The sequence below is a fragment of the Falco naumanni genome, chromosome Z (assembly GCF_017639655.2).
Source record: "Falco naumanni isolate bFalNau1 chromosome Z, bFalNau1.pat, whole genome shotgun sequence".
In the NCBI taxonomy this organism is placed as follows: Eukaryota; Metazoa; Chordata; class Aves; order Falconiformes; family Falconidae; genus Falco; species Falco naumanni.
In genome coordinates, this window is record NC_054080.1 from 4,848,807 (window position 1) to 4,872,888 (window position 24,082).

General features: G+C 38.7%; 1 protein-coding gene across 20 annotated transcripts in view; it reads right to left on the reverse strand.

The window, feature by feature from the left end:
- Positions 1 to 24,082, reverse strand: part of MEF2C (myocyte enhancer factor 2C) — a 127,951-nt gene that overhangs the window by 11,432 nt on the left and 92,437 nt on the right. For 7 of the 20 annotated variants that reach the window (XM_040579937.1, XM_040579934.1, XM_040579947.1 and 4 more), the window contains 6 exons: positions 19,900 to 20,077; positions 18,709 to 18,777; positions 3,787 to 3,959; positions 2,504 to 2,527; positions 1,448 to 1,577; positions 413 to 548 (listed from right to left, as the gene is read on the reverse strand). In XM_040579937.1, coding sequence (XP_040435871.1) covers positions 413 to 548; positions 1,448 to 1,577; positions 2,504 to 2,527; positions 3,787 to 3,959; positions 18,709 to 18,777; positions 19,900 to 20,077 — 710 coding nt within the window. Of the gene's footprint in view, positions 1 to 412; positions 549 to 1,447; positions 1,578 to 2,503; positions 2,528 to 3,786; positions 3,960 to 18,708; positions 18,778 to 19,890; positions 20,078 to 24,082 lie in introns of all 20 variants that reach the window. The other 13 variants (XM_040579951.1, XM_040579946.1, XM_040579944.1 and 10 more) reach the window with 5 other exon arrangements.

The following is a 24,082-nucleotide window of genomic DNA, read 5'->3' on the forward strand; positions in this document are numbered from 1 at the left end:
TCACTATGTCACTCTTACTTGATTAAAAATATTTAGAAAATTTTCAAGTTTACTGTAAATATGCTATAGTAACTGGAAATAAAAAGCATAAATGGCAAAATACAGAAAAAGCACAATGTAAGTGTTTGGTTTGGTATTTATCAGCGAAATAAAATGCTATTTAAAGAAACAAAGAGTAAAACATGAACAGTACCCTTTACTGCACTACTGAGAAAATGTCATGGATACAGAGTATTTCCTTGTAGCTACCCAGCAAACTTTTCATGAACATACATAGTTCCAATTTTGGGAAATGGAGGTCTTACACATAGTAAATACACGCTGATACGTTGTCTTGATATATTTCAGATTTGGGGTAACTGGGGAGACTGAAGTCACTGTAGAACAATAAAATACAGAAAACACTGCTTACCCCAACTGACTGAGGGCAGATGGTGGCATGTTATGTAGGTGTTGCTGTTGCCAGCCAGTCACAGAACCAAGGTGAAGAGCACTGGCTGTATTAAACCCAGAGAGAGATGATATATCTGCACTACTCAGAGAATATTCTAGATTTGAAAACAGAAAGGACAATAATCAGAAGAGAATTAAAGAGGAAGCAATTAAACAATAACTAGCATTGTAATTTTCACATGTCACTTTATAAGCCTTTTAATTTTAATGACACCAATCACATTAAGTTGCAGCAGAAAAAGGAGACCTTCCTCTTCCCTCAGCTCATTAACTTGGGAGCAAATAACGCGCTAATAACTATTCTGTAATTTAGCAGGGTTTTTTTCTGGGTCTGGAAGATCCACAGCATTCTTATCCTGTATATCCACAAAAAACTACAGAGGCATTCTCGCAGAGTTAAAGGCTTGCAAAACGTAGTAATACTTCATCACTTCATTTGCAGTGTTCCTTACAGAGCCCAGCAGGCAGCGCGTGCCTGAGCAATGCACACCCTCCCCAAGAGCCTTGGCTCTGTATGCCTGGATGCTCTGTACAGCAGCAGCGGGCAACGGGAACTGGAAAGCATCTCTTAAGGCTTCATTTCTAGTCCCTCCCAGGTAACTATGTGACCGCCCACACAGTTATTGAGTACTTTGAAGCCAGGCAAGCTGCTTGCTCCCCCTACCCTTATGGCTTTAGGAAGGTGCACTCAACTATATGAAATTACCTGTGGCATTAAGAGGATTAAGAAATTTCTTTTAAGTTACATTTTTTACTAAAGCTGATGGAAGAAATCTATCAGAGCAGTTTCCCGTCAAAGAAAACAGCTAACTTTTCACAGCTATATCTTGAGTTAGTGACAGATACAGAATAAGTAAATGCAGTGCAAAAGCATACCAGCTATGATTTTTTCAATTTCTGCCAATGAACATTAGCTAATTCATTAGTACTGAGATAGATATTTGTCAGCACTTTGTTCCCTCCCCCACCCCTTACATCTTGCACCCATACTTACCAGTACCATATGTTGTTGAGATGGCTGATGGGTATCCTCCCATCCCTTGCCCTGGTAGAGTAGGAGTTGCTACGGAAACCACTGGAGTAGCCAATGACTGAGCAGACTGGGAGTTATTTATCCTCTGATTCTTTTAAAGTAAGTAAAATAAACATATTATTGACTAGTTTTAAGTCAGCTGAGTGTATTAGCTTTCTGGGTATGTTTTGTGCATGAGAAATACAGGCTGATACAAATTTCTGGAAATTAATCATTTAACATGTGGCTTTTATGAACTGTGCCAACCCTATCATTTACAAGCCTTCATGAGACCAGTTGTCACCATAGTAACCCATTACATCAGTATCTCCTAGGTAACTGAACTGGTAACAAGTAAGATTGCTTTAATTGTGGGTAGAAGAACAGATCGTGTGAAAAACTAATGAAATATGTAAACTCTATTCCCATTGTTTCTCTTTTCACTCAAATGGGGCGGAAAAAAAAAGAAAAAGGTGAAAGAAAAAACCCCAGAACCCAGCCCTACTGGATTTTATGCTTTGAAAGTGAAGGGCACCCCAAGATTGCTGAACACTGAACGCTTACCAGCAGATGGTGCTCTGACTGCTTCGTTTTTGTGCAATAAAGCAAACTTAAAGAGCGTTAGGTTAGCACAGCAGTTACACGTTTATCTTTAACTCCTGGGACCTAGACGTTGGGATGTAAAAACTTCACTAGAGAACCCTAGTCCTGTGAGTGGCAGGATAAAACGACCAGAGAGCCACCAAAAAAATGTCATAAGGCTGCACCATCCTCAACAGCACGAGCTTACACGCTCTCAAAGCACCAGCAACAAGAAAGTTTTATTCTAGCCTGCATAATTTGCACATATGCAACAATTGCACCTGGCCTTTCATACTGCTATATTTCAAAAATTACAATGACCTTTTTGTTCACAAAACAGTTATGGCAAAGTTTGCCATTTTATTTCAACCAACGCTTCACCTACACAAGTATCAATCATACAAAAGAACTGATTTTCGGTTCCTTGTTATTAGGATGAACATCACTACCACTTACCAGAAGCAGATCAACATCCTCAGACTGAGTGCATAGGAAAGGAGCATTAAAAATTAGTGAATATAAATATTTACCAGGATGCAGATTTCTAGCTGGGGGAATAGCTTCATCTGATAGAGGCAGCAAATTAAACACTTTCTGAGCATAGTTTGGAAAAAATAAGACTTCATAGATCTCTTCTTTGTCCTCCTAATGGGATGTTTGTCTCAATTGAGAGGACAGTTTTCAGCACAAGACTTTCTCTGCGAATTCATTATTTCTTTCACAGCCCCAGTGGCTGCAGACTCTGTTACTATACTTGGTTTCAGGAGACCTGACCATCCACAGAATCCCTTGGAAAATATCAGTTTTAAGGACCTTGAAATAAATCATTTGATGCAGACAGCTTGTCACTGCCTTGGTCGACTTTGAGCACTGCCCTGCAGCAGCCTGTTTGTTACTGATCCTCTCAGAAGGCAGCATCACATGTATGGGGAGTTTTAGTTTGATGTTCAAAGTTAATTTATTATGCGTCAGGCTGCAGTAGCCAACTTGGAAGTTGTTTTAATAGTGCCTGTTACATAATGGAAAAAAATGTTTATAGTGTCACTTCAATTTACCATTAAGATCCCTTTTAAATTAAGCTCACTTTTAATGTTAAATCACTCATGAAAGATTTACTTGCAACCACTAACCGACTTTCGGAAGGGAACTACAAGCTACGCACATGACACCTTCAAGATTCAGCCTTCTGCAATAAAGTAACAGCCTGACTAAATTTCATTAATCCTGGCAGGAGATACAGCAGCTCCATGCTCCTTTTTATGCTGCTCTATCTATTTACTACCTCTTATCGTTACAAAATTTGGCCTTTGGGGCTCAGAGTGATAGAGTTAAAATTAATTTATTTGTATTTAATCTGCCATCTGCTGAGAGTCTGTGTGGCTAAATATTTAAGAAAAACATGCTGGGTTGGGAATACTCAGGGTTAAATTCAGCCTTTGCAACAAATCCAGGAAAGGTTCTTCCAGCTACTATGGGAGAGAGCGCAGAAGTTTAGACTGTACAGGACACAGTTCCTATTTTGCAACTCAATAGAAAAAAAGGAGGAAGTAAATATAACTTTGTAAAAGCCACTGAACAGGTTCTGCCTACATCCTTGTCTTGATGTCAAGCCTCAAGGTTAGACAGAAAGACCAAACAAGCAAGAACGTGGAATGTTACTCTGCTGACTTTAGTGGCTTGAAATTCCCAAGTATCTCTTATCTGAAGGAGGTTTAAAAAAAGGTTTGAAAATGCATTACCACTGATGGCATTGTATTCTTGCTGCCAGGTGGAATAAGCACGCGGAGATCTGGTTTACGGTTGTTCATTCCCAAATTCATTGGAGGCGGAGATTTTGCTTGCATATTCTTGTTCAAGTTGCCAGGTGAGACCAGCAGACCTGGTGAGTTGCGGGGGTTGCCATATCCATTTCCTGTTTGGTTAAAAAGAAATTAAAAAATAAAAGAGAAAAGAAGGTTTATAAATGCCAATGTACTTCTCAAGACTAGATACTCAAAATGTCAGAAAAAAAATAATCAGGTAAATACCTGTGTCTTGTAATGTATCTTTATAGGAAAACAGAACACATACCATTTTTGGGACAACTAGTCCTAAAATGCTTTTTCTCATGGCAGCTGTTATCTCAGTGGTGCGCTGAAATCAACTTGATTATATGGCTCTGCTAATGGCACTATGGTATATAACACAATATTGCATGCACCCAAAGCAGCCAAGACCTAATGTCTGCCTTTACAAGAGAACCAGGAAAGTCAGCCATTCTTATGGCTTTAAAAAAAAAAAAAAAAAGAAAAAAAAGTCAAAACTCTGCTGTGTTTTCTTGATAACTATAGAGGATTCTTCCTTGCCTGACTCAGCCCTTTCCAGGTCATGATTTTGTTTTGTTTTTAAACAAAGGATGAGTATAGCAAAGCTATAATTTCCAGAAAAGGCAGGGGGAGGACTAGGAAGATTCTTAAATGTTTTTGGCTCTCTTTCACCACACTTTTTGGACCTGATTCTGTCAACACGAGAGTCAATGGCAGCAAGAGCATAACCTTATTTGGAAAATACCACCGTATCTTTCATCTTCATCTCTCCACTGCTTTCTGCAGGGCCCAGCAGTGATTCTGACAGGCAAACGCTTAATTTGCCTTTTTCAGACAAGGGTTTCCTTCCCTTGCCACGTAGCACCGACAGCCGTGCATCAGTAGGGTTACTGACCTACCACCCCACTAAAAATGAGACCTTCTACTTCATCCGCCTAATTTCATCTCTTACCCACACAAAGTCTGGAGAAAGAGGTGACTTCTTAGCATACCCTTGAAATTCTGTCTGCACAGGCTGAATAGAGATACAGAAACTGCCCAGCAGCTGAGAGGGAATAGCAGGAAAACTGGTACAGAAAAAACTTTCATGGATAAATCCCAAGAAAACAAATGCTAGGGGAGACTTTCCGTTCTGCACTCACCTTTTGTTCACAGCTCGCAAGCCGCGACACACAACCCAGAAATAGTGTGGGGAGATGAGCTAGTGAGTGTGGCAGAGCCCTACCAGTTAGAAGCCCTGGGCTTTCAAATTTCCTTTGTAGTCCCAAAGACAGTAAAGGACTCAGTACCTCGCTCTTTTTTCCATGCATGAAATGGGACTTACAGCCCGAAAGGACATGAATGGATAATGGAACTAAATTTGATAAAGCCTATGATGTGGGCATGAAAATGACAGCACACGAGAGTGAATCTGTCTTCTAGTTAGGATAATTAAGTGTGCCCAAGCATGACTAACATTAAATCATGTTTTTAATTCCCAAGCACATCAGCTAATTGTATTTATCAGATCAGCAAATCCATGGGAAAAAAAAAAAAATATCTGTCAAAGGCTATTAAATGCAAAGCCACCACTTCAGCTTCTGGAAGACCCTGAGCTGTGAGCACTAGGCTTAGGACACTGGAAGAGTATCACAAAGTGCTCAGCTTCCGTATCTGTGAGGTACCTTTGCTCACTGGTCTGTCCTAGCTTGTTTATTCCCATGCCTTTTATTATCCTGATCTCCCAAACCTTTGCAAAAAGGAACTAAGATGAAAACCTAGAAGCAGTCAGATCACGTCAGAGATTTTGTATTAAAATATTTTTCATGGTTAATCTTATTTCCTTTATGATACCTTACATTTAGTGAGATAAAATGAGTTAATGAAGAAAAGGGTATTTCACACTTATCAAGCTAAAACAGCAGAACACTGTCAAGAATTTACCATTTTCTGTCAGTAGGCTTTTTTTTTTTAAATAACAATTGCTCTCAAAGTGGATTTGCTACATATTGTGCTCTAATTAATGCTATGTGTTACTAGAGGCGGCAAAATTAGAAGGGACATTTTGAATATACAACGATATTTTCCTCCAGAAACCGCAGTGCCTTTTAAAAGTTGTTCTCTACAAACTGAATACTGAAAAACTAATGATGTGGAGAAGGGATCAACAGAAGAAACTGAAGCAACAGTAGAGTTTCTCTGGTGCTGGTTTCATACAGGAGCTTTTTTACCAACAGGAATTAAAACTGCCTTGTGAAATTTGTTGTATGACAAGCGTTTGTTCAGAGAGTGAAAATGAAGCTGTTTGAAGAAGCAGTGTATTTTTTTTTTTTTTCTTTTTACAACACACAGCCTGAGATATTTACTGGAACAGCATTCACTGTTATCTATATGTTTTCTTCTATAGCTGTGATTCTTGGAGAATAGAACCCCTTGCAAGAAAGAACCTCCCATTTTCTACATAAGATTTACCTGATATAGCTTATGATTAAACATTAAAAGAAAGAACACGTCTATAAAACTTCACTCTTCAGAAACTTTCCTCTGACCTTTACATTATTTACCTACTGATGTAAAATATTTTGAACAGTGATAACAATTTTTACATTTATATTTTTAGAACATCAAATTATTTTTAAGAACTACTGCAATCTTCTCCTTACCATTTGATTTCTGCTGTTCATGGCATATTACGCCAGCTAGCATTTTGGAGCCATATAATAACCATTCCTCTTTCCAGCCACCAAATTGTTATTCCTTTGGTATAATGTGGACTCAGGAATGTAAGGCTGTGGACCTTCAACCATGATACAGAAACCCATCATTTGAAAATCAATGATGAATGCATGCATGTGGTTTACAGTTAAGAAAAGTCTGCATTTAAACCAGCTCTTTAAACCGTATCCTCTTTTACTCAGAAAGCTGTGGCCTGCTCCAAGGCAGCTGTCCCACCTTTGGATAAATCCACTGAAGAGAATGGTCTCATTTACATTCAGAGGCAAAAAAATGTATAAGACTTCTAATATACAAATTAAACCTTCCTTCATCCTATACTTTAAAATTACACTCCGCCTGGACAATTATCAATTTAGATGTGACTGTATGCAGAACATTGCATTCCACTATCCACTTGAAAGCACAAAAATTATATGTCATGTATGAATGGATTTCCTGATTATAGATTATAAGAAAATGAAAAACAGATGGATTTTAGAGCAAGTTGGCTTTACACTTTTTATTTGGTTAAAAGCCATATTTTTGCTGGAATAGAACATTTTTAAACATTACGGATATAACTTGTAATGTATAGTGAAAATAAAACCAGTAGATGCACAAGTTTTAAAGGGCATATGTCAGAATTTGTAAATTCGCAGCATTTTAAATGCAGGAAATTTTAAGAGAAAATTATTTTTCCTTGTGTTGTTTGTTATGCTGACTTGAAAGAGTGAAAATATTTTACATAGAAAAGAGCTTGTTTCTAGACAGAACTAGTGGAGCAGCACGTGTCATGGAATGCAGTGCCAGACTTTGTATTTGGACTAATGGCAGAATATAAAGACAAATGCTTTCTGAGCATAGAATGCTCTTCTTGGGCATGTTCCCACATTCTGCACTTAGGCACGAGCACCATTGACTTTAGAAGGAATTCTGTCCAAGCACACACTGCATGATTAATTCCTGCAATACCACTTTTAAAAAAACATCCAGAGAAGCTTTGTGCACCCCTAGTTAGTTAGCCAAGAAGAATGATTAAAAAAAAATTCATTTACTCATGGATAACTACAATTTGAACTATGTTACAAATTTGCGTAGTACGATCTCAAATGTTTACTTCCACGTTTTAAGAATTTAAGGGTACAGGTAGGGCACAAGTTCATTCAGGACAGAGAGCAAAGTTTACTTCTCTTCTTTCATCCCCACTAGTAACACCTGCACCTTACACGTAGTTTTGGTCATTGGTGTTATGGTGGCTGCAAAGTGGCTGCAATTTGTGATATTCTCAGAGTTAGGGCAGTAATTCTGTACTGAGCATTTAAGCCAAGAATTTTTCCACGTTAGGGTAACATAAATGAGGAAAGAATGCTTTGTTTCTGTATCTGTCAATATCCTGAACAGCATTGCCATGATTCAAAGTCTTTAAGTCTTGAAAAATTGGAAAATGTTTGCATTTTGATTTCTTGAATTTTTGAACCTGCCATGTCCCTACTTGTTTCTTTTTAATTTGTGATTTTAAAGATACAAAAATATACTGCATGAAAAGACCTTTGTGGTAGTCCTAGAAGAATGAAGAACAAGACACAAAATTTAAACATCCTTTCTTTGCTCTCTCCTTCATTTACTCTGATACTTTTCAATGACCATATGGGTTGAGAATTTACAAGGTCTTTAGGAACCTGGGATGCTTACCTCCCATTAATTCTAATAGGAAAAGAGCCTGCAAATTCTGAAATGTTTCAGTAAATATTAATGGTCGTTTCACGTCTCCAACAAATGTATGCTCTTACTTGTGGAAATTATCATAATTCTGCCAAGAAGAACATGTACATTCCACTTCATGGAGGATTCCTGCTTCTTACTGGGTTAGGTTAAATGCACATCCTGTACATAGGACATTGCAACTGACCACCAAGCCTCTCAAAAAGAATGTTAAATTTAGAATGAACCTATATAAACATGAGAGCTAGCTATGCTACAACTTACAATTTTATATTTTTAAAAATATATGTGTGTATATATATAAACCTCAATGCAGTAATAGAAATGTTGCTAAAATTACACCCAGCTTTTCACTCTTCACTCAGGTAATTTCCTCACTTTCTGGAGGAATGGTAGTATGTTACTAACAGTAATGTAATGGCAATGAAATGGTTCCTTTTCTCTTTTATATCTTATATGTAAAAAAATGTTTTGGTTTTTTTTTAATGCATGCACACTGTTTGAACAGGCTATGGTTTACCACCCAAACAAAATAGACACAAACAATATATCATTAATGCCAGGAAGCTGTACTGGTGTTCACCTAAACATAATTTTTAAAAGACACAATTGAAGGTTCTTACATGTTGCATGCTAGTCATTTCACAGTATGTGACCTCTGCTAACTGCAAGCAGTGGAAGAAAACCAATCTGCAGATACGCTCACCTAGAAAAATGAAAATCTTTATGTTGAAGTAGGTGTCCATTCCCACATTACACTAATGGACCTTCTTTACTGAATTACTGGGAGCCAAGTCAGACAGCTGTGGTATATAAAACCTACTGACTTGGTGTGAAAGAATTCTCAAGCATCTTTTGAAGTATCAGCTGCTTTTTGGGCTGAAATAGGATGAAAGTGCTGTGAATGCACAGACATTTGGAAAAACAGGAAGAGAATGAGGACAAAACTATCTCACCAACGTTTTGGTATAGTTTTAGAAACCAACCATTTAGATATAATGTAAATAAGAGATTACTACAATATAAGACTAAGCTGATACTCAGGTTTCTTTCTCACTCACTCATTACTGCCATGCAGGTTGTATAACTGTTAATGGGAAGTTCTTGCTCTTTAAAGATAAAGCTAAAGCTATGTAAAGGGCTCTTGTGGTGTTACGGTTGTCCTGTGCTGATTAAAGGACAGTATTTGGGAATCACTAAAACGCTGCTAATACCATCGGCATTTCAGGTGTACATGGATGAGCACCTGCACTGGGACTGCGTGAAGCTCTGTGTTGCACTGTGCATCCCATTTTCCTGATGCTGGGTGCTAGTGAGACCTCACCTTGGAAATCAGGGAAACTTCCACTGCTTCCCCTGCAGCGGGGGTAGATGGTCTCATCAGATTTTCCAAGGAAAACTGTGTGTACAATCTGCTTGTATTGGTGGTATGTTACAAATAAAGTGACTTCTCTGTCCTGCGGCTCACATTTTTCAGGTTTGCTACGTCCTTTGGAGGGCTCAAGTACTTAGGCTCAGGTCCTGCTTACTGAGACAATACGGGTCTTACTGCTAACTCTCATGTTTGGTGTCATGAACAGTCCTCTCACCAGCCTTATGGTTCTCCTCATGGGCCTGACCCGGGCCCACACCTGTGGGCTGATGTCCTGGCCCATCTCTACACCCAAGCCCATGGAGGAACCTGGTGCTTGGGGTAGGTCTACCCCTGCCTGCCCCTTGCCGCAGGGTGTCCTCATCATGAAAGAGTTAAACACCAACTCTTCCTCTGCAAATCTTCACACCGAGTACCACTAACTACCTTAATGAAGTGTTTACATGGATGAAGTAGCCAACATTATTTCTAACCATTTATACTTATATTTGTATAGCTGGTGCCATGTAAGATTTGGAACATCCTTACAATCTACTCTATGTGGAGATAAAAAGGGCAGGTGTATCCCACACTGCAGCAACTGGGCTCAGAGTTCCTTTTGGACAGAGGTGGTGCTTCTCAGGCAGAAGCTGCAAGGAAAGAAGTGGCTTTTTGGCCACTTAAGAGACTTGCGAAACACATTTCTGGGAAGCTAAGGCTATGCCGTGAATCTAGGAGGCTTAAAATCTGAGATGCTTTTTCAGCCAAATGGAGAAATGGATGAGGTTATTTAGATGTAGAATGAAAGACCATGAGAACAGAAACTTGACCTGTGTATCACAGACCATTGCACTTCATGCAAATAATTTACTGCTGAGTCAAGTGCATAACTAAGTACGTGGCAAACTAACCTGATCACCCACATTGCAGTTATGTTTTGTTGCTATAATAAGATCCGTATTTAAATGTTTCTGAAGTAGTTCTTGCACTAAACATTCTCCCACTTTAGTCTAGGAGTTCACACCTTAATAAAATAAATGTAAAAGTGGCATGTGACTGCCTACAGAATTAGCCTTTGGCTACCCAGATAAGGAACTGTGAGCAACCCTTCAAAACATTTCCTATTGCAATTAGGTTTCCCAAGTCGCAGGCGGGTATTTCAGCACAACCTCTGGACCCCCTCCTTGCAACTTTTGGAATAGGGGTACATCTCACAGGCAGTGAGGGTCTGTTGCAAACTATACACTGGGAGCAGGAGGAGTGCTCTTCCTTCTTCAAGGATGATCATCCTTATTCCTTACTTACTCCATACTTACATCCTTACTCCTCCCTTTTTTTTTCTGAAAAAGCAAACAGAGCAAAAGATAATCAAAGTCTACATCCTGTTTGTGTTGTGGGTTTTTTTTTTAATTTTGCAGTACTCTTATTATTGTCAGTATACTTCTATTCTTACACTGTCTGATCATAGCATCTTACTCTTTTGCTTTCATAATTCCTTAATGGCATCTCATTTCAGGAATCTCATAGCATATAGCTTCAATAAAGAAATACCACCTTTCCTATATGTTTACATTTGATTGCATTGATTCATTTATTTCCACTTCCACAACACTATTTTGTTCTAACATGGCTATTTATCAGTAGCTAGGCTTATCTCAGAACCCACATATTTCAAATTATCTTGTTTGACATGAAGCTTCATCCGATCAGCACAGTAACTAAGTTGTAATTATTGAGAAAAATTACTTGAGAAAATTGCACAGTAGTCTTCAGTTTTGTGCTTTATAAATACCACGCATCCGTAGTTCAAACATGTGGGCACTGCACAATGAGCATCACAACTGTATTCCTGCGTGTTGCAAATTTTTAAGTGAGGTCCAAACAAAACGTTAGGGATCAGAGAGTCATTTCGAAGTGTCTTAGCATGCCAAAACATCTACCCTGCCCCTGTCACTGGTGGTGTAGCTGCTACCGTGAGGAGCCGGCACAGTGCAATGTCCCTGACCTGGTGTGGTGCCCCCTCCTCACTCACTGCTCACATTTGCAAAGGCTGGTCCATGCTCTGCATGAAGAATGCAGTGATCTTTCACTCGAGGGTTTGTTCTAGTGGGAGAGGTCAACACCAGAAACGGAGGGTGGTTTTCAGTGGTGCTCACTAGCCTGCACAACAGCTTTTCTGAAACTCTTGCACTAACTGGCATAAACCTGATCTCCTAACGTGTAGAATGCACAAATGGTTTCTGGTGCTCACCCGTCTGAGAAAACCCCCTTTCCAAAATACATTTTCAGGACTTAGCTGGCCTCTTATGATTGTAAGTTAATTCTCGTTACAGAAAAACAATTAAATGATGCAAATCAGGAATATGTATCTTCCTTCACCTCGTACACTAGCTGAAAAGATGCTCCATTCTAGTCCTGTTTATGCAAAAAGGAAACAGTATTTTTTTAATAGGCTGTTGTAGAGTCAGAAGAAAGGAAAAAACAACTGACGTGTCAGAGAGAAAACAGTATTAATGAAAAATATAATATTTTCTGAAGATATATCAGAGAAAGATATGAGCCTGGGAAGAGTAGAGGACTTCTTTCTCCCGACTGCCTGAGTGAGAGCCTTTGACAAATCATCTGCTTTTAACAAATTATAGGCTGATAAGAAATTATTTCCTTTTTTAGGTGTTTGAAATCAACTATAATTCCAGGGAAAAATGTTTTTTAAATGAAAAATATTTCAAGACAAGAAATAATTCCAATTATACACAGAACACATTACTTGAAAATGTACTTTCTTGCTTCCCTAAAGAAATTTTAGAAATAAGTTCACAATTTTTTTTTTCATAAACATAGATCTGAAGTTAAATTGTTGATTTTTGTTAAATGCACAATTATTGAAAAATGATGAGGGCATAATTTAACATTCAATGTCAGGAAAGTTTCAGGGCTACATATATTAAATACAAATGGTATATTTTAACTTACCAATGTTATTAGAACAGATATGCACACAAAAGGAAAGTGTTTTGCACATAAGTAATACTAAGGGTTTTTTTGAAATTTAAGCAGATGCAAAGGAAAGATCAGTAACTAACACATCCCTGTCTCCTCTGGATTTTGTTTCTGGGAGGCTGTTCCAACTGTTATCAAAGGAAAAATCAGCTTGCAACAGATTTGAAAAACAAATGGAATCTGTGGATTGAGTATCTCAATTGGGGAATCATGTTAAAAGTTAAAGGGCAGGTGTCACATTAACTTAATATTGCCAGGAGCTGCCATGTGTGGCTGCAGTCCCAGCTTCAAGAGGTTAAAATAATTTCTTGTTTTGTTTCTCAGAGTAAAGTCATTGCTGCATTCCAGATCCAGGAGGTATCAACTACCTTTTTCAGGACTTAGGATAGGCATGAAATCCAGATGTTTGCTGATTTGCAACGCATTCTCCTATTTTTTGAATTTGAACAAGAATATGGATTGCAGGGTGCAACAGACAGTGTGGTGTCCTAATGAGCAAGAACGCACAGATGAAAAAAAACCACCCAACTGTCTCACTGAAGTAAACCATAACATTCCCCCAGACTTCATCGGGAAAAGGATTTTACCTAAAGAATCCAAATTATTCCTGAGGAGCATTCGAAACTGCCTGTCATAAAGGAAACGAAGTCAATCACGCCTGTCTTACAAAGAACCACGGTTTGTATGACTCACTTAATTGTTCATTACACGTGAACTTAGGGCTTTCTCCCTTTCAATCCTTTCAAGCTGTCGTTTTATAAATACAAATATTGAGACACTGTTGATTAGACAGATGACAAGACAGAGAATAACTAAATAAATTACTAAGTCAACACTTACACAACTGATGGAAACCTAATAAAGGCCAAATTTTCACAGATTTTCATTGAGGTCTACTCAGAATGAGCTTATGTGGATCTCTTCCCAGGTAAGAGATCACATGAGTTAGCTGAAAGGACACACATCCAACCTTTGCAGATGACACCCACTGCAAGATTTTTAAAATTTTACATGGACAGCAGCATCTACCCTTCCAAATTTATTGTTGAAATTCCACCGATGCGGTTTTCACCTGCATGAAAAGTCTGAACAAGCTGTGTAAAAACAGATCAGTTGCTTAGGGTAGAAATAGGACTTAATTTTGGGAAGGCCTGTGTTGCCTGCCTACACAGATACAAAATTCGGGTACTGCTGGGTAGGCTGTTCCCTTCATCCCGTGTATTAGAGCTGTCAGACACGTTCTAGCGTTCTTCCTGCTTTATCATGCGCCTCCTACCTCTAGGTTCTTCCCTTAAAACACTGAAAAAAAGAGTACGTATCCTTCTTTCCTTTCCAAGGAAAGCTTGGAAAAGGAACACTTAATGGGATAATATGGTTGGAAAGAAAGAAAAGGAGAGATGACATGTTTCTCAGTTCTTATCCCCCACCCTGGTTTTAAGCCAGCCTGCCAGTTTATGGATTCTTATTGTTTGGACGCGGCACTATTGCATCACGAGCTCTGCTGTGAAATAACAGCATGTCCTTTCTTTTGGGCTGTAAACTTCCTTGGACAGCCACTATTGCTTACTATGCTTTCGCACGGCATCTTGCCCAATCTTTGGAGCACAGGTCTGTGGGCAACTGCACACATCAAGTAACAAGACAAGGGCAATTAATTATCTCTAATAATTATCTACATAATTATTTGCTCTCCCTGGCAAACCCAGTCCTAACAGGTTGCCCATAAACTGTGGTTTGGGAATCATTGCTCTAAGCTCACTTGTTTATTTAACATACTCAACGCCTGCAGCATAAGAATTATCTTTTCTTGACCACGCCAAGCATGATGTATCAGGGCACAGTGGAAAATATTTATGTAACTTCTATTATTAAAATTTTTTATTTTTAGTATTAGTTTGCTTATTTATATTTATAGTTTCAAAAGACACTAATGCAACTAGGTGCCTTTGAAATCCTTGTTTATTTTTGATACTGCTTGTAAGCTCATTTGGGCAAATTGCTTCTTTTTGGTAAATCACTCTTTCATGAGAAGATGCAATCCAGATTGCCTCTGCTCTGAGGGCTTAAAATTAACCCCCCCTACTATTACACATATCCCCACGTAGCTTGAAATACTTATAGAATATATAATACAATCACCCACAGTCGGTACATGACCAAGAAAAGAAAAAGGCGCAGGAAAGCACTAGCAAATTGTGATAGTGGCTGGCAGATCCAGGACCTCAGCCCTCAGGAGATGAGAAGACAATGGTTAGTTTGTGGTTAACTTCCAGAAGGAAATGATTGGCTGCTCATTTACTGGTAAACACAAGATTCAGTTATTAAAAAGACAAGGGATGAATTTTTCAAAATGCACTACTGATCTTTTTGGTTTCTAATGATTTTAAAGAACAGGTTTACAGGTAGTTTGAGGATGCTTGATTTAAAGAGAACAAGCACTTAGTCCGTCTGGCAGCATTTGTAGAGTCTCAAGTACTTTTGAGTAACTCGCTTCTTGAGTTTAATAATAATACTAAGATGGAGGCAGTAGAGAAACCAAATAGTGAAACAAATTACGGGAAGTGAATAAACAATTAAAGCAAGTACATTTTTTATTATACCCATCCTGGATTTAAAACTTGAGATTAAATTTTCCTTTTGATTTTATTATTTACGTTTTTTAAACACTACAGGTTTAAATAGATTATTTACATATTTATATATTATTAAAAGATATATTACAGGTTTAAAACATAAAGTTTTTTTTTTTTTTTTAAATTTAGATGGGCTTATTCCATTCACAAGAAACCTTAATTATGAAATACAAAATGTCATAATCTGTAAACCGTATAAAAATGAAAAATGTAACTCAATCTAAAAACGTAACTCAGCTTGAAAAACAAAAGTTTAAAGTACAGATGCAAAGAAAGGTGTTCACTAGTACTGTTGTATTTTGATTTTAGAACTATTGAAACTTTTTAAAATTTTTAGTCTTTTATTAGGCTTTCAATATAAATAACAAGCCACTGAATAAAACTTGAGCTCAGATAATTTACAGTACTAAAACTTTGCAGACATTATTTATTTCTTGTTAAGTTACTGTTGAGTGGTTTTGTTAAAGACCACGCTCCCTAAAAAAAAAAAAAAAGAACACACAGTCTGCTGTCTAAACAGGTAACATCACTTAGTCTTCATATTAGTTATGGGGTAAACTAGAATAGTTTTAATGCATACCAGTTTGGGTCCAAAATGTTCTTATTCTGTTTCAATCAAAAGTCTTTGGTTTGAGAGAACAGTGTTGGAGACATTGCTGTTTTTATAATTTAGCAACTATACTAAATGTGAAGTTCACTCGAATTTTGTTGGCAGTTGCTCCTATCACATGATAGAAACTCTTCAATCAGTGTCTGGCTAAGAACAAATTTACTTTAACAAACCTGACATAACCTTGGTTTAACTTAAAAATACCACTGATGGTATTTAGTTGTGTAGGATAATAAAGAAGTAGTCATTTATGTTCTATTTATGTCTTGGGTTGACTCCCAAGGTAAATTGTGGATGGTTTCAGGGTTATTACTTGAAATAATCCAAACCAACAAAATAACATACTTCTCAAAACACAGGCTTAACTAATCTTTTTCCATTTCTGATATTGCAGTTATAATGCAATTTGTTATAATGTAATTTGTTAAAGCAGTTCAGAAACTGGGGCCTGGTGTTAGTAATCAAAAGTAGTTTCATTTTATAATGGCAGAAATGAAACTCTTTAGAGTCTTCTTCTTGGACTATGTTATTTTGAATATATGCTATTTTTGGACACTGAAGAAAAATGCAAATTCATAATGTTCTAATTTGGCCAGAAATATGAACCCCAACAGATTAAACCACATGATCATGCTACCAGCTTCTAAGATGCCAAATAGAAGAAAACACAGAGGTCTCTGTTTCTTCTGAAGAATGATGAACAAAGAGAACTTTTGATGTTTATTCTTCTGCACCCTAAAGAAAGAGGACTGTCCAAAATAGTGCCATTGTGGAATGATGCAACTAAGACAGAGGATTCGACCTTACAGTGACCTTTTCATCTTCCTTCAGCCCTGTATCAAATTCTTCCTACTGCTCTGCATTTAAGAGATTTAGAAAACACTTCTTTAATGGTGTTTAAAGCTCTTATTGCCAGATAAAGAACAAAGACTATTCGTATGATTAAATATTTATGATGCATTCCTAGCAATGCCCCTCATACGTATGCCCCTCAAATCAATTGCCTACTCCAAAGTTACATTGCTTGAGAGCTTAATGCATAACACTGCGTGCAGGAAATACAAATTCTTAATTGGTGAGTAAATAATCAAGCTATCCCTCTTCTTATGCTTATATATGCTTTTAATATATTTCCAAGAAAAAAAAATGTTATTTAGAAAGAATATAAATTTTCGACTGGCGTATTGATATACAGGTTTTATTAAGCACACGGATTATTAAGCCAAATGCATGTGTAGACGAACTTTTATTTTAGTATGTGCCTCTTTCAACAGAGAACATTGCCTGCCTTCTTCAATAATTGCTTTCCAGCATGTTTTTAAAGGCACAGTGAAGCCAGTAACGAGGCAATGATATTTCTTAATGAGTCGGTAGAGGGAGCCCCTTAATAGGGCAATCAATTTCCCATCCCATCCCCTCCGCTGCCGTTCCTGAAGTTTCTACTACACATGAGGTTAAAAGGAGATGTAAATGCGAACATCGCCAGAATGATCTTTCTTTAGCTGCGTTTCGCAGGCTAACAAAGGAAAATTAACAAAACTATAATTTTCTATCATACTTTCTTTTTTTTTGAGAACAAAGGTGACTAACAGCTAACTTCCCACGGTCTGCCTTCCCTACTCCTAAATTAATACAGAATGACCCCTCAGAGCTTCAGCGTGCATTTAAAATGCCCTTGTGATACGATGCTGTGCAGTTTCAGTTCTACTACAAATGCATCCACAAACACCTACGACTCATCTATGCATGAAGATAAAAGGGGTGAGGGGTGGGGGTGGTGGGCTAACGCAGGCTGAAAAGAGCCAAGGAAGAAAAGATCACTATATACAGAATATCTTTATAAGTAATTTTATGACACAATGTCAGAATTGGCATATACATCACCCTTCGTTTATAGTGCACAAAATGGATCTTCCAACTATTTTTCCATACGGTTCTTCCTGAGAGCAGTTAACCCAGTAAAATTGGATGTGCTCCACGTTTTACCACTCAGCGTGTTTTCTTCAAACACGTGTTTACTTCTCAAACTGAAAAAGTAATCTTGCCATTGTCTTTTGTAATCTGTATTTGTAATAATGCAACATTGCTGACATTGCTAACAAACCACTGAGTTTACTGAGCAAAGGGGACTACTCTGACAACACTGCTTTGATAACACAGACCTTAGCAAGTACAGTTCTCGTGAGTTCTGTGGGAGCAGGACTAAACGGGCTAATCTTTTTCTCTGCATGGGTATTTTGAAAATCCTTTCCCTGTTGTGTACCAAAGGAGTTAAGCAAATACATAAAACTAAGTTTAAGTTAATTACTGATCATTTAAGTAAATGCCAACAGATTTTGCTGACTAGTAACGATCTTAGAGCAGGGGCTTGAAATCAAATCTGTGCTCAGTAGATTGAAGTCTAATGAGTGACTCAGTATCGAAATCTTTACCCAAGTTTAAATTCATAAAATGAACGCCCAGTTCCTCTAAAGTCAATGGAAAAACTCCCTGTGACTTGGAAAGGATCAAGGCTCCTCAGTAAGAGTTTCGCCTGAACAGGGCTACGCAACGGACCCAAAAGTTTTTACGGAAAGGCTAATGTGAAGGTATTTGTATCCGTGGAATTTGTTGAGGTGCAAGATTTTTGACATTGCTGAAAACAGGACTGTCCTACCAATAAGAGAAGCACAAATACCAAGTCCCCACTCTGCAGCGGGGGGAAATAAACCGGTGCCGATCACTTTCTGATGTGCCGATCACTTTCTGATACGCCGATCATCTCTATGGAGCTATTTTAGGACTCAGCCTTTTCAGGAAGTCCTTTGTTCACTTAGAAAAATAAATATAAATCCTTTTCTCTTTACCTGCACTGGTGCCTGCACCGGTTGTGAGGTCCCCACCCATCAGGCCACCTAGGGGGTGGAAATGAAATACTACAAATGAGCACGATAAATTACAACGGGCAAACAGTCAAAACATTTTCTTTAACTTCAAACGGGCTGCTCCAGTACCCACCACTGCTTTCCTCTGACTTCAACAGGCATCGGAGCAGACCCACAGTCATAAAATCGTAATGTTTAATGTTAACCCATAGAAGACATTCGCCTTTCAAGGACAAAGAAAATATGCAGTGCGCAACATACCTCCACAGCATATGGGAAAAAAAAAGATATTTGAAAGTTATGTATAGCAGCCCTTCATTTGAAAACTCTCTTTAGTTCAGTGTTACCCAGAAAACCAAAGACTTCCACATAGGACTGGGAAGAAGAGACTGAAGGCTCCTGAATGAGAATGTAACTCAGGAGCGATAATATATATTTACATAGCTTCTAATTTTAATTTCCTTCTAGACATTCACTCTAAGGATTTTTAAAACTTCTCTTTGCACTTGGGAACCTCAGGTGGTTCATTGAATCTGCTATACTTAAGGACCTTGATGTTGCTTCAGCCAGACAGATTAAATGAACTTAATCCCCACTTACCCTGCTCAGAGGTGAGCCCTCATCATCACCGCAGCAAGGCACAGCCTCTTGCTGTACAAGGCACTCAAGTACAGACCTCAGCTAACATTCACCCTTCAAAGAACTCATGAATGCATAAAGAATAGTAAATTCTGCATTTAGCCTCTAGACCGATGACTTAAGTAATGAGTGTCCTATTTTACTTGCTTCAACTTGTTTGCGCTGGCTACATTTTCTCCCCTGCCCCCTTAAGCTTTATGGTATAGTGAGCTCTTGCATGAATTAAGCAGACAAGCTGCTTTTTTATGAAACAGCAAATTGTCTGCCCTTTTATCCTTTATTGATTTCCTTTAATCTTAGTCCAGATTCAGCTTTTTCTAGAACTCTTTTTTTTTTTTTTTTCTAAATTGGGAATAGAAACCCCTTTGGCTCTTCTTTTGATTTTTCAACACAGCAATTTTGGACGCACTGTTATGACTGGTAAAAACAGAGTTCTTGTTTCTCCGGACGCAGTTTAAAGTGACCTAAGGCACACAAGCAACTGATAAAAGAGCATCTAAAGGGATGGGATTGAACAGAGCCTACCTGTGTTACCTGCACTCGGAGGCCGATGTGTCACGCCAGGAGACATGCTATTTCTTTGCAAAGAAGGATGAGCCAGCGGCAAAAGATTGGGGTTTCCCAGTGAGCTGACTGGGTTACTGTATACCAAACTGTTGTGGTTGGACACTGGGATAGAAACTGGCATCTCAAAGTTTGGTGGTGGAACAGCCTGTACAAGCAAAAAAGGGAAACAAAGACAAGAATAGTACAGAAGCACAACAGCTTTCAAGTACAGTTACTCTATATTTAGTTCAAATATTTTGTAGTCGGTGGTTAAAATATTTACGCTCACTTGCCTTCCCTAAGAGTCAAGAGAAGGGTTTAAAAGAGTTACCAAGGCTTTTAAATATGATTTTTCAAATCATGATTCCATCTTCCTTTAACGCAGCTTGCACATTTACTTTTTAAGGACTGAAAAGATTTTTTCTTTTTTTTTTTTTTTTTTTTTTTTAAACAAACCCCTGCTTTATGAAGCTTAATTTTCTTTTTCTTTCATTCCATGAAGTCATAATTGTTCACTTGTGATATCTTAATCTAGTGTCACAGATGACTGCAAGATCAAAGGTACATGATTACGATGACTTCATTGCATGGAGAAAAATTAGAAAGGGTGGAATGCAAAGGGAAAACTTTAATTTCAGCTTACGTTGCTTTAGCAACCAGAATGATCCCAAATCTGGTTAAAGGCACCAACACAGTAAATTACTTTTTTAAAAGTTTCTATCTTAGCTTGCAGGGGCTTAAGAGAAACAAGGTTCTTTGCAGGGACAGGTAGCAAATACAAGAAATTCAGATACACACCAGTTTTGGGGTTCTTTGTGGTTGTTTTTTGGCTGTTTGTTTTGTGTGCGTGTGGGATGTGTGTTTGTGGGGCGTGTTAGCATTTGGTGACACCTTTTCAGTGTACTGTTTTCATACTTTAAGGCAGGACCCTCTCTTGAGCCACTTTTGTTTGCAAGAATCCCTGCCAAAAAAGAACCAGACTATGAACTGCTGTGACACAGAGTATGAGGAGATGCAGCACTTGATTCTTATTATGCTTTTAGAAAGCCCAACACAGTTTTTTTTTCCGGTGGATTGGTGGGTGTGGTGGTTGGGATTTTCTTGGGTGGCAGTTGCCTGGATTTCTTTAAAATTTATCATTCTGGTGGCATCCAAATAGATTAAAACTCTGTATTCAATTTACTTGTTTTTAAAATAATTAATATCTCGCCTGTGCGACTGGCAATACAACTTTATCAGAATTACCTGATACAATATAAAATATTTAAATACCCAAATGCAAATGAAGTCTCCCTTAATCTACTATTTAAAAATCTTATAAGCTTCAGGAGTCTAAACCCGTCAAAAAATTCTTCAAACCAGCTTCGTAACATCTTCAGAGGGAGGAATTCACAGATTTTGATTTTGTTGTTGGCAGCTGGTATTACTGGTAAGACTTCAAGGACCTAGAGGGAGTATGTTGAGAATGGGACACATAATCTGCTGTGTCAGGCAGCAGAGGCGCCCTGACCTTGTGCCACCCACTCGTCTCTCCTCTGGCTGGCCAGAGCTGTTGGCCGTGCCCTGCGTATTACAGCGCTGGCCATCAAATTACAGTTATCCCTTAGGGTTTGGGTTTTTTCTTTTTTTTTTTTTTTCCTCCCCTTTCTAGGGGCAGACATAACTTTTCTCTAAATACAGAGGAATTACTTGTCTTAACCACTGAAACACACAGCAAGATTTCAGTTGAGGGTACGATGTGAAGGATACGTTACACAAATGCCTCGGGACTTATTTCAAGGTGTTAATTTAGCTCTGAAACCCTGTACGTAGCCCGTACTGCGAGAGATGGCCCTGGCACAAGGTCTGGGGTGAGGTGGGGCGTTTGAGTGGATGAACCTGCTGGCATTGCTCCCCAGCTGGGGGCCGCACGCCATCCCTCCCCTTTGCCGAGAAGCTGACGTGCACCCCAAGGGCTGTGTTTTCCGTAGGGTTGGTTGGTTGAAGTAGAGGTGGGAAGGGCAGGAGAGAGGTGACTTGGGAATCTACATGTTCAGTGTGCAAGGAGCGAAACTACATGCGCTGCTGAGTCTGTGTAGGGGTCCTGAAACACGCCAGTGTTTGTGTCTCACAAACAGAAAAAAGGGAATAAATGATTATGTGGTGAAAAATGTAATTGCTGAAGTATGTTCTTTATTTCTTTCAGAAGCAACTTTTTTTTTTTTTTATTTCTGCCTGCAGATGTTCTTGCAGTTGAAGTCCAGCCTGCTAGCTGCATGTGTGGCTTGTCTCTCAAAGGAAAATTTACAAAGTATGTAGCACACAGAGTACCAGTGTATGTCACAGCTGAGGTCCAGGCTCCTTAGAAATAGGTTCACACAGAATAATCTAAACATATTGTCAACCTGAAGGAACGTTTTGAAGTAAGGCATTCTCTTCACTGGCCACAGAAGGGCCCAAAAGGTTCCCAAATCCCATGTAAATCAGAAATTCATGGTTGCTCCTGAAGCTCCCAGTCAGCTGCTGCTGCTGGTTTCTGCCTGTCCAAAAGGTTTTAGCCAGTGAATTCACACGAGGATAGATGTCTTAGCTCCACCTCCAGCCCAATGTGAGACATGAATAAGCCAACACGGAGTCTCTTGCAACGGTCAGGGTTGTGGTGGTGTCTCTGCCTGGTGGCTTTGAGCACATGATCCTGCCTGCTTGTGTGCCAGCCCATGTCAGATGGAATGTTGTCCACTGGGGAGCACTTTGCAAAATGTCTTCTTCGCTTCTGTCACAAGATCTGTGAAGTCTGCCCTCTGAGCCTGGGCAGGCACCAATATTGCCTCTATTTTCTTAACTGATTTTCCTAATCCCAATTTCTGTTATCCGAACTAAAACATGGGTACAAGTGCAAATCTGAAGGTCTTGCCAATCCTCAGCAGGCTTGTCTGCTTTCATCATTGTGCTCTGTCGTTCTTCCATGCACAAACCAAACCCTTCATGGGCTGGAATCTTATTTTTCTATGTTAGCGTAGCGCAAAAGAGCTCCAGTCTTGGTAGCCCTTGTGGATGCCAGTCTAACAAGTCATCACTGGAGCAAAAGTCACTGAATCAACTACTTAGCTTTCATCTTAAAAATATTTTTTAATATTAGTTAAATTATTTTCTTAATTTCTGTAGTACTGGTTTCATTTTCACCACTTTACCTACTGTCCCGATATACTTACATCTCCTTTCAGTGTATTTCGTAGGCAGTTTTATCAGGACAAAGTCAGTTTACTCTGCTTTGCAGTACAATACACACTATATATGGAATACAGTATTTTTACTTTTTCTCCTCAGGAGTCAAAGGTTAGAGGGAGAAGTTTTTCTGGATAAGCACCAATAATAAACAGTAAGTCTCTAGCTACAGTTTTGCTCTGTTTGCCCAAATTTTGTTACAGTATTTTATGTCCTTCACCAAGAACTGCAACCTCCTGCAGATTCCCTAGTTGTTCTTGGTGGTAAGTCACGGGGCATATCTATTCCAGCGAGGGCTGACGGACATTAAAGCTTATGATGCACTTGCATAATATCTATATTAGTAAATCAAACTTGCTTAGGAACTGAGGCCATCTGAGGCCACAGAGCAGCCCATGTCCATACTATTAAACTTTCTCAACCTCAAAAACATCATGACTACATATAAACTGACAATTGGGAATTGTTCCTGGCCTGGGCTAACAACCAAACAGAGCTCAGAAATTGTCTGGGACAGTGTTATTTGGCTGGTGCCAAAAGCATGCCAGGGACTGTTCAAGCAATTCAGGTCAGAGATAAGCACCTCCCGCTGCCTCGTTACATCCTTTGCCATTTGTTAATTTACTAACATAGGCAAAGCCTTACTCTAATGTGTATGTGGTTTGCCACTTTTTGCCTTTTTTTAATTTTTATTTTTTTTTATTGTTTTATTCTTTTCTCCTTTGGACACCATTGCCAAGGAGGGCAGATGGCTCACCTAGGAGGACTCCAGCAGTGTACAGCACGCACTGCCTTAGATGCACGCTCCACAAGCTGTGGTACGTTGTGCAAAGCAGACTACTGGGGACTCAAAAAGTCCTTGGAAACTAATGGGCCAAACATTCTGTGTTAAATATTGTTTTTATCCCTCCCATGTTCAACCAGGCCTTCATTTATTTAGAGACAGAGATACTTACAGCTCCCTTCT